The 12019-nt window shown below is 41.7% G+C and overlaps 1 protein-coding gene across 1 annotated transcript in view; it reads right to left on the bottom strand.

Moving 5' to 3' along the window:
- Window positions 1–202: 202 nt before the first annotated feature.
- LOC139758538 (ornithine decarboxylase-like) overlaps window positions 203–12019 on the bottom strand; it is a 44981-nt gene continuing 33164 nt past the window's right edge. Inside the window, exons 6-8 of the mRNA XM_071680060.1 lie at window positions 7558–7749; window positions 2521–2735; window positions 203–1127 (exon numbers count right to left, since the gene is read on the bottom strand). Of these exons, the coding sequence (XP_071536161.1) occupies window positions 1028–1127; window positions 2521–2735; window positions 7558–7749 (507 nt within the window). The 3' untranslated portion in view covers window positions 203–1027. The remainder of the gene's footprint in view (window positions 1128–2520; window positions 2736–7557; window positions 7750–12019) is intronic.

Raw genomic sequence — 12019 nt, forward strand, 5'->3', positions numbered from 1 at the left:
TCACGACCTCAGGAGGCGATTGGTTCTCAAGACTACACTTACGAACATTCACCGCATCATCACTGTGTATACACTATGTGCACGACACATCACTACCCATATACACTGTATATACAAGGCCATCACTACAGTGTAGGTATATACCGTATGGACAACACATCACATCGAGAAATGTATCTGATGATCGAGTGATATAAATAAATTGACAAGCCCCCAAAATTTATTCCTTTTGTTTCCATATGCTTTTTTTCTTCACTTAAATACTAACACATTGTACAGCTATTAATACAATCCATATTAGTACTATTACAATGTATAGCAATACTAATACAAGATACAACAGTATCCATAACTTAGATCATTAAGTTAGATATATTAAGGATGAATATGCTTAACTTAGATATATTAAGGATGAATATGCTTAACTTAGATATATTAAGGATGAATATGCTTAACTTAGATATATTAAGGATGAATATGCTTAACTTAGATATATTAAGGATGAATATGCTTAACTTAGATATATTAAGGATGAATATGCTTAACTTAGATATATTAAGGATGAATATGCTTAAATATACTTAACTATTATTTCAATGATAATTATCAAAGGATTATAGGGTTAAGATAATCAGACAAGCCTTAACTATTGTTCTTACATCTTGACCGTGAGCCAACTCCACACATGCGGCGATTACCACAGTGGCTTTATCCTGACTATACGCTGATCCTCCCAGTAAGGACGGATTTATTTATGTATTTCATATTCGGAAATCCTTATTTCCTGTCGAATCCTTCTATGCTCGAATTCTGACTCTGGGTAATGTTTTTTTTTATCTTTTTTTTATTTTTTTTACCTTGGACAAGACTTGTAGCAGTACTAAAGCCTAACTCCTAGTAAGACCTATATATAGAACTCACATCCTGATCATGATCCACCGCAAGGGTTCCACTGAGTCTGGAAGAGCTGACAATAAGAGCCCGGGTTCCGCTGACTCTTGCAGTGCTTACAGTCAGAACCTGACCATTAACTAATGTTGACCTTTTTCAATTCCAATGCGTTCACGTCGTCTTCATTAGCTGATTGAATGCTCTTGCATGGGTTGATACTCTCCTTTAAGCGTTCACTGAAGTAAAGAAATAGACACATCAACTCACTCTGTTGGGCGTTCAACACGCACAGGAAGTAAAGTAAAGGAGCTTCGAAGTGCTCCGTGATGAAGCTATAAGCAGTACTGCAGCCAGCCAGCATTAGCAAACTATAACAGGCCAACGAAAGATAATAACAGGATAAGAAAGGAAGGACAAAGAAACCTTTGAGGAGAATATTGTGGACGTCAGGAGAAAATCCATATATTCATCAGGAATGGATTGTCACTTGCACAGCAGCCGATCAAGCTTAGGGACTCAGAAGGAACAATTGTCAACCATGATGTAAGCACGTTTGAAGAGCTAACTGCGGAGTTCAAAGGGGCTTCCACGCTGGAAAATACTATGGGCCCGACACCAATGAGATGGAAGGGAGAGCAGGTCTCAGATAACACCGAGGTATCTAAAAAAGTATCAACACAAGAGTATTGTGCGGGATGAACGTTGTGGTCATCTGAAGCCACACAGGATGTGTTGTGTGAGGTCAGTGTGTAGAGTGGTGAGGGAGTGGTTAGGTTGGAAGCCATGTTGTGTACGTGAGAATGGGATAATTTGCTCGATTCTCTTGTGGATCAATTTTTCCACAAGTTTTGAACACTGAAGACTGATGTAACATAGAGCAGCAGTAAGAGGAGGAGGAGGAGGAGCTGAGTGGTTTGAAGGGTTTTGGAACTGGTATTACGCTGGCATATTTCCAGGTGTTGGAGATTTTGTTGTGTACCAACTTGGATGAAGATGTCTGCAAGTTCTTGGATTACAACTGGGCCGAAGTGTTTCATGTTTCGAGTTCTTGAAGGTTTCAATTGCATTACTTGTATCAGTGGGAGTAATAGGGTAGACGGGCAGTGGTTCCTGAATGGAACTGATGTAGGTTTTTTGATGATCTTCCTCCTTAGGGACGAGATCGGGTCGTGGCTGGTCTTTGAGTAGTGTCTCACGAGTGGATGCTGTCGGAGTAAGGGCGTCATAGGTTTGGGTGAGGAGTTCGTTGTGTGTGGAGGTGGCTGGACGAGCACGGCGATGCTGGGTCTTCCGGAGCGATGGCTGTGTGTGTGTGTGTATGTGTGTGTGTGTGTGTGTGTGTGTGTGTGTGTGTGTGTGTGTGTGTGTGTGTGTGTGGGTCACAGGTCACACCCTGCTGAACGGACAGGTCACACCACAATGGACAGACAGATCACACCCTGCTGAACGGACAGGTCACACAGTAATGAACGGACAGGTTACATCTTACTAGACGGGCAGGTGGCACGCAACGGGACGGACAGGTCACACCCACCTTTACCAGCACAAGATCAACATCCATAGACCAGTGCATGCTTCTACTGTACACAAGATGGCCACTACCAGTGAGAAGACGGACATATAACTTACCTGGCTCTGTTGGAGGGTTTTACATACACCTCAGGAATGGGGAAACCATTGAATGTCGTCGCAAGGCTGACGGAATAGGCTCCTAAGTCGAACCAGACCAGCCAGTCGCCAATGTTTAAGATGGGTAGCTGTATCTCTGCAATGATTCGGTCTACGTTGCTACAAGACTGACCCCACACTGTGCTAGCTACCTTTCTTGATGTAACACCAGTCGCCTGCAGATGACAATGTTTCTGTATTTCACTGTAATGTCAGACTTGGAGCAAATCATGTATAGTTTTGTATAAAATATATTGTTACGGATCCTTCTACTACGAAGGATCGTTAATTATTATGTTACGCACACTGGATAACGCTATCTTAGCGTTATGTGATGAAAACAAACTTTAGGGCTAAATCTACATATAATACAAGAAATAAAGAGTACAAAATAACAGAAGCACATTAACTGGGCACAATTAATTTACGTTAACACTTAACATTCAATATTCCAGGGAAGATTTCAAACCAAGAGATCTCTTTCCTTTACGACAATTTGACTCTAGAAACATGATTCAAAATACACTTATTCATTGGACACTTCTGTGACAAGCTACAATACTCTATGACACTCGGACCTAAATGACACAGGCAGTGCAACACCGTAGAGTTTGATATGGCGCCACTTTACACAGTGATCATAGGTTACGGGTTTGAGACAGAGGTGAAACCCACTTACCTTCTGGGCCTGCGGGGTAGCTAGGAATCGTGGCCCAGCTGGCATCAGAGGTTTTTGTTATTGAAGACAGACAACGAGCGCATCATAAACTTATTATGTGGACAAGAAAGTGAATTGTTTACAAATTTTATCAACCATATTAAGGTTAAAATTCTTTCTGTATTCAATGATAGAAGATTCAATTATATTTCTCGTGGTACTTGAGTTAGAGTTAACTGTCTTGTACAATCGCATGCTCACCAAATGGCGTCCTCGCTACGTCTTTTCGTTGTATATCAACTGACCGTTATATTTCTCTCGTGTCTCCCCTGATGATTTGATTATTACACGAGTGAACTTGGAAACTTATCGTGTTTCATTTGCCTAGTGGACTCATAGGAATATATATATATATATATATATATATATATATATATATATATATATATATATATATATATATATATATATATATATATATATATATATATATATATATATATCCATTGAGAGCACGTCGACCCCGGTATACCACATCGATCCAATTCACTCTATTCCTTGCCCTCCTTTCACCCTCCTGCATGTTCAGGCCCCGATCACTCAAAATCTTTATCACTCCATCTTTCCACTTCCCCCACTTCTCCTCGTTCCCTCCACCTCCGACACATATATCCTCTTGGTCAATCTTTCCTCACTCATTCTCTCCATGTGCCCAAACCATTTCAAAACACCCTCTTCTGCTCTCTCAACCACGCTCTTTTTATTTCCACACATCTCTCTTACCCTTACATTACTTACTCGATCAAACCACCTCACACCACATATTGTCCTCAAACATCTCATTTCCAGCACATCCACCCTCCTGCGCACAACTCTATCCATAGCTCACGCCTCGCAACCATACAACATTGTTGGAACCACTATTCCTTCAAACATAGCCATTTTTGCTTTCCGAGATAATGTTCTCGACTTCCAAACATTCTTCAAGGCTCCCAGGATTTTCGCCCCCTCCCCCACCCTATGATTCACTTCTGCTTCCATGGTTCCATCTGCTGCCAGATCCACTCCCAGATATCTAAAACACTTAACCTCCTCCAGTTTTTCTCCATTCAAACCTACCTCCCATTTGACTTGACCCTCAATCCTACTGTACCTAATAACCTTGCTCTTATTCACATTTACTCTTAACTTTCTTCTTTCACACACTTTACCAAACTCAGTCACCAGCTTCTGCAGTTTCTCACATGAATCAGCCACAAGCGCTATATATATATATATATATATATATATATATATATATATATATATATATATATATATATATATATATATATATATATATATATATACATATATATATATGTATATATGTATATATATATACATATATATATATACATATATATATATATATATATATATATATATATTTTTTTTTTTTTTTTCTTTTTTCGCTGTCTCCCGCGTTTGCGAGGTAGCGCAAGGAAACAGACGAAAGAAATGGCCCAACCCACCCCCATACGCATGTATATACACACGTCCACACACGCAAATATACATACCTACACAGCTTTCCATGGTTTACCCCAGACGCTTCACATGCCTTGATTCAATCCACTGACAGCACGTCAACCCCGGTATACCACATCGCTCCAATTCACTCTATTCCTTGCCCTCCTTTCACCCTCCTGCATGTTCAGGCCCCGATCACACAAAATCTTTTTCACTCTATCTTTCCACCTCCAATTTGGTCTCCCTCTTCTCCTCGTTCCCTCCACCTCCGACACATATATTCTCTTGGTCAATTTTTCCTCACTCATTCTCTCCATGTGCCCGAACCATTTCAAAACACCCTCTTCTGCTCTCTCAACCACGCTCTTTTTTTTCCACACATCTCTCTTACTCTTACGTTACTTACTCGATCAAACCACCTCACACCACACATTGTCCTCAAACATCTCATTTCCAGCACATCCATCCTCCTGCGCACAACTCTATCCATAGCCCACACCTCGCAACCATACAACATTGTTGGAACCACTATTCCTTCAAACATACCCATTTTTGCTTTCCGAGATAATGTTCTCGACTTCCACACATTCTTCAAGGCTCCCAGAATTTTCGCCCCCTCCCCCACCCTATGATCCACTTCCGCTTCCATGGTTCCATCCGCTGCCAGATCCACTCCCAGATATCTAAAACACTTCACTTCCTCCAGTTTTTCTCCATTCAAACTCACCTCCCAATTGACTTGACCCTCAACCCTACTGTACCTAATAACCTTGCTCTTATTCACATTTACTCTTAACTTTCTTCTTTCACACACTTTACCAAACTCAGTCACCAGCTTCTGCAGTTTCTCACATGAATCAGCCACCAGCGCTGTATCATCAGCGAACAACAACTGATTCACTTCCCATATATATATATATATATATATATATATATATATATATATATATATATATATATATATATATATATATATCCCTCTTAGAAGCAGTGAAAAGTTTTTATCGATGATGTAAGGCATGTGTACGTGTAGGAAGAGAGGAAAGTGATTGGTTCTCAGTGAATGTAGGTTTGCGGCTGGGGTGTGTGATGTCTCCATGGTTGTTTAATTTGTTTATGGATGGGGATGTTAGGGAGGTGAATGCAAGGGGCAAGTATGAAGTCTGTTGTGGATGAGAGAGCTTGGGAAGTGAGTCAGTTGTTGTTCGCTGATGATACAGCGCTGGTGGCTGATTCATGTGAGAAACTGCAGAAGCTGGTGACTGAGTTTGGTAAAGTGTGTGAAAGAAGAAAGTTAAGAGTAAATGTGAATAAGAGCAAGGTTAATAGGTACAGTAGGGTTGAGGGTCAAGTCAATTGAGAGGTAAGTTTGAATGGAGAAAAACTGGAGGAAGTAAAGTGTTTTAGATATCTGGGAGTGGATCTGGCAGCGGATGGAACCATGGAAGCGGAAGTGAATCATAGGGTGGGGGAGGGGGCGAAAATGCTGGGAGCCTTGAAAAGAATGTGTGGAAGTCGAGAACATTATCTCGGAAAGCAAAAATGGCTATGTTTGAAGGAATAGTGCTTCCAACAGTGTTGTATGGTTGCGAGGCGTGGGCTATGGATAGAGTTGTGCGCAGGAGGGTGGATGTGCTGGAAATGAGATGTTTGAGGACAATGTGTGGTGTGAGGTGGTTTGATCGAGTAAGTAATGTAAGGGTAAGAGAGATGTGTGGAAATAAAAAGAGCGTGGTTGAGAGAGCAGAAGAGGGTTTTTTGAAATGGTTTGGGCACATGGAGAGAATGAGTGAGGAAAGATTGACCAAGGTGATATATGTGTCGGAGGTGGAGGGAACGAGGAGAAGTGGGAGACCAAATTGGAGGTGGAAAGATGGAGTGAAAAAGGTTTTGAGTGATCGGGGCCTGAACATGCAGCAGCGTGGAAGGCGGGCAAGGAATAGAGTGAACTGGATCGATGTGGTATACCGGGGTTGACGTGCTGTCAGTGGATTGAATCAGGGCATGTGAAGCGTCTGGGGTAAACCATGGAAAGTTGTGTGGGGCCTGGATGTGGAAAGGGAGCTGTGGTTTCGGGCATTATTGCATGACAGCTAGAGACTGAGTGTGAACGAATGGGGCCTTTGTTGTCTTTTCCTAGCGCTACCTCGCACACATGAGGGGGGAGGGGGATGGTATTCCATGTGTGGCGAGGTGGCGATGGGAATGAATAAAGGCAGACAGTGTAAATTGTGTGCATGGGTATATATGTATGTGTCTGTGTGTGTGTATATATATGTGTACATTGAGATGTATAGGTATGTATATTTGCGCGTGTGGACGTGTATGTATATACATGTGTATGGGGGTGGGTTGGGCCATTTCTTTCGTCTGTTTCCTTGCGCTACCTCGCAAACGCGGGAGACAGCGACAAAGCAAAATAAAAATAAAAAATAATAAAAAAATATCCCTCTTACAAGAAGGATCGTGAACAATCACGAATGCTTGCCGAGGAATGTAGTTAGGAAACTAAAACATAGATGGCGTTGTAGTTTCTCACGTAGGTTCGAAACAGTTTTGAGCAAGAGTGTAAAGGATTTTCGCACGTAACTGGATTTACATATTTCAATTTCTTTAGCATGATTTTTCTTCCAAACGTAATACCGTCCGTTTATTCATAATGACTTAGGTGTTTTATGAATGACCTTGTTCTATAAATCATCGTAATAACATCAAGGAACAGTTCATATGTGTTAGAATAATACTCAGTGGCAGAAACCTTACAACTCTACACAATCAAACAAACATGTTGACAAACGACAAGCACAAAAAATGATCGAACCCCTTACCTTGATTATTACAGGGGGTGTAGGCTCGTCCTCTATGTAAATGAACCCAAATGATGAATACAATCCGTCGTTGGTGTAGTACATGATGGAGCTAAGTTGTCCACAGCTGTCCAAGACTTCCCTCTTGCTTGTGATCTTGGAGGCCAGGGTGAAGGCTGACGCTACCACATACCGACCCGGCTCAGCAATAACCTGTCATAATCACACGTCATTATTATCTAGTGTATATATATATATATATATATATATATATATATATATATATATATATATATATATATATATATATATATATATATATATATATATATGAACAATCAACTGCACACTTTCTGCATCGCCAATTTAGGCAACCTGTCAAACATTAGTTTTCACACATCAGCGCTGCGCACAAGGGTCGTCTTGAGCTTGCTAAACAAAGTTCACCTCTGCTCACATACCCGTTCTGATAACTCTACACCAGGCCGACATACAGCCACCAAAAATACATACACAGACCGTTGAGTAGCAGAGTTGGCCAGCCTTCACACTGTTTGTGGTGTCTTAATGTGTGTGGATGTAACCAAGATGAGAAAAACGGAGAGATAGGTAGTACGTTTAAGGAAAGGAACCTGGTTGTTTTGGCTCTGAGTGAAACGAAGCTCAAGGGACAAGGGGAAGAGTGGTTTGGGAATGTCGGGAGTAAAGTCAGGGGTTAGTGAAAGGACAAGAGCAAGGGAAGGAGTAGCACTACTCCTGAAACAGGAGTGGTGGGAGTATGTGATAGAGTGCAAGAAAGTAAACTGTAGATTGATATGGGTAAAACTGAAAGTTGACGGAGAGAGATGGGTGATTATTGGTGCATATGCACCTGGGCATGAGAAGAAAGATCATGAGAGGCAAGTGTTTTGGGAGCAGCTGAATGGGTGTGTCAGTAGTTTTCATGCACGAGACCGGGTTATAGTGATGGGTGATTTGAATGCAAAGGTGAGTAATATGGCAGTTGAGGGAATAATTGGTGTACATGGGGTGTTCAGTGTTGTAAATGGAAATGGTGAAGAGCTTGTAGATTTATGTACTGAAAAAGGACTGGTGATTGGGAATACCTGTTTTAAAAGGAGAAATATGCGTAAGTATACGTATGTAAGTAGGAGAGATGGCCAGAAAGCGTTATTGGATTACGTGTTAATTGATAGGCGCGCGAAAGAGAGACTTTTACATGATAGTGTGCTGAGAGGTGCAACTGGAGGGATGTCTGATTATTATCTTGTGGAGGCTAAGGTGAAGATTTGTAGAGGTTTTCAGAAAAGAAGAGATAATGTTGGGGTGAAGGGGGTGATGAGAGTAAGTGTGCTTTTGAAGGGGACTTGTGTGAGGAAGTATCAGGAGAGACTGAGTACAGAATGGAAAAAGGTGAGAACAAAGGAGGTAAGGGGAGTGGGGGAGGAATGGGATGTATTTAGGGAAGCAGTGATGGCTTGCGCAAAAGATACTTGTGGTATGAGAAGCGTGGGAGGTGGGCAGATTAGAAAGGGTAGTGAGTGGTGAGAGGAAGAAGTAAGATTATTAGTGAAAGAGAAGAGAGAGGCATTTAGACGATTTATGCAGGGAAAAAATGCAAATGACTGGGAGATGTATAAAAGAAAGAGGCAGGAGGTCAAGAGAAAGGTGCAAGAGGTGAAAAAGAGGGCAAATTAGAGTTGGGGTGAGAGAGTATCATTAAATTGTACGGAGAATAAAAAGATATTTTGGAAGGAGGTAAATAAAGTGCGTAAGACAAGGGAACAAATGGGAACTTCAGTGAAGGGGTCTAATGAGGAGGTGATAACAAGTAGTGGTGATGTGAGAAGGAGATGAAATTAGTATTTTGAAGGTTTGTTGAATGTGTTTGATGATAGAGTGGTAGATATAGGGTGTTTTGGTCGAGGTGGTGTGCAAAGTGAGAGAGTTAGGGAAAATGATTTGGTAAACAGAGAAGAGGTTGTAAAACCTTTGCGGAAGATGAAAGCCGTCAAGGCAGCAGGTTTGGATGGTATTGCAGTGGAATTTATGAAAAAAGGGGGTGACTGTATTGTTGACTGGTTGGTAAGATTATTCAATGCATGTATGACCCATGGTGAGGTGCCTGAGGATTGGCGGAATGCTTGTACAAAGGCAAAAGGGATAAAAGTGAGTGCTCAAATTTCAGAGGTATAAGTTTGTTGAGTATTCCTGGGAAATTATATGGGAGGGTATTGATTGAGATGATGAAGGAATGTACAGAGCATCAAATTGGAGAGGAGCAGTGTGGTTTCAGAAGTGGTAGAGGATGTGTGGATCAGGTGTTTGCTTTGAAGAATGTATGTGAGAAATACTTAGAAAAGCAAATGGATTTGTATGTAGCATTTATGGATCTGGAGAGGGCATAAGATAGAGTTGATAGAGATGCTCTGTGGAAGGTATTAAGAATATATGGTGTGGGGAGTAAGTTGTTAGAAGCAGTGAAAAGTTTTTTTATCGAGGATGTAAGGCATGTGTACGTGTAGGAAGAGAGGAAAGTGATTGGTTCTCAGTGAATGTAGGTTTGCGGCAGGGGTGTGTGATGTCTCCATGGTTGTTTAATTTGTTTACGGATGGGGTTGTTAGGGAGGTAAATGCAAGAGTTTTGGAAAGAGGGGCAAGTATGAAGTCTGTTGTGGATGAGAGAGCTTTGGGAAGTGAGTCAGTTGTTGTTCGCTGATGATACAGCGCTGGTGGCTGATTCGTGTGAGAAACTGCAGAAGCTGGTGACTGAGTTTGGTAAAGTGTGTGAAAGAAGAAAGCTGAGAGTAAATGTGAATAAGAGCATAGTTATTAGTTACAGTAGGGTTGAGGGACAAGTCAATTGGGAGGTAAGTTTGAATGGAGAAAAACCAGAGGAAGTGAAGTGTTTTAGATATCTGGGAGTAGATTTGGCAGCGAATGGAACCATGGAAGCGGAAGTGAATCATAGGGTGGGGGAGGGGGAGAAAGTTCTGGGAGCGTTGAAGAATGAGTGGAAGTCGAGAACATTATCTCGGAAAGCAAAAATGGGTATGTTTGAAGGAATAGTGGTTCCAACAATGTTATATGGTTGCGAGGCGTGGGCTATGGTTAGAGTTGTGCGCAGGAGGATGGATGTGCTGGAAATGAGATGTTTGAGAACAATATGTGGTGTGAGGTGGTTTGATCGAGTAAGTGATAATAGTGTAAGAGAGATGTGTGGAAATAAAAAGAGCGTGGTTGAGAGAGCAGAAAAGGGTGTTTTGAAATAGTTTGGGCACATGGAGAGAATGAGTGAGGAAAGATTGACCAAAAGGATATATGTGTCGGAGGTGGAGGGAACGAGGAGAAGTGGGAGACCAAATTGGAGGTGGAAAGATTGAGTGAAGATTTTGAGTGATCGGGGCTTGAACATGCAGGAGGGTGAAAGGCGTTCAAGGAATAGAGTGAATTGGAAGGATGTGGTATACCGGGGCCGACGTGCTGTCAGTGGATTGAACCGTGTGAAGCGTCTGGGGTAAACCATGGAAAGTTCTGTGGGGCCTGGATGTGGAAAGGGAGCTGTGGTTTCGGTGCATTATTACATGACAGCTAGAGACTGAGCGTGAACGAATGTGGCCTTTGTTGTCTTTTGCTAGCGCTACCTCGCGCACATGAGGGGGAGGGGGTTGTTATTTCATGTGTGGCGGGGTGGCGATGGGAATGAATAAAGGCAGACAGTATGAATTATGTACATGTGTATATATGTATATGTCTGTGTGTGTATATATATATATATATATATATATATATATATATATATATATATATATATATATATATATATACGTTGAGATGTATAGGTATGTATATTTGCGTGTGTGGACTTGTATGGATATACATGTGTATGTGGGTGGGTTGGGCCATTCTTTCGTCTGTTTCCTTGCGCTACCTCGCTAAAGCGGGAGACAGCGACAAAGAAAAATAGATATAAATAAATAAATACTAAGCTCTAAAACGCCACATCCCTAAATCCTACCATCTCTCACCACATCAGGATCACCCACCAAATACTACATATCACAAGGTATACAACCCGAACTGCTACTCACAACAGGTTGAAGGCCTCATAAAACAAAAGACACCAGCTCAGACAAATCCACTCACCGTCAGACGAAATCAGAGATCAAACCCATCACTAACCGAAACACTCAAGGGCAAGCGGCATACTAGCCCTTTCCTCCTCAGCGCAACAAAGCTCTGGCGCACACTGAATGAAATGAGCCAGAAAACCCACAGCAACCAACTCTGGCGCACACTGAACGAGATCCACACCTCCCGTACCAACACACCCTGCACTCATGAAGGACTTCTGATCCTTGTACTGCTTTTTGTATTCTTGTTTCGTGTAGGTGTTTTGTGTGTGTGAATTTACTTCTGGAGGCATTTTCTTCTAGCAGATGTTATGAATTCATCTTGGGTAACGTGGGCGTTTCAATGTATG

The sequence above is a fragment of the Panulirus ornatus genome, chromosome 30 (assembly GCF_036320965.1).
Source record: "Panulirus ornatus isolate Po-2019 chromosome 30, ASM3632096v1, whole genome shotgun sequence".
In the NCBI taxonomy this organism is placed as follows: domain Eukaryota; kingdom Metazoa; phylum Arthropoda; class Malacostraca; order Decapoda; family Palinuridae; genus Panulirus; species Panulirus ornatus.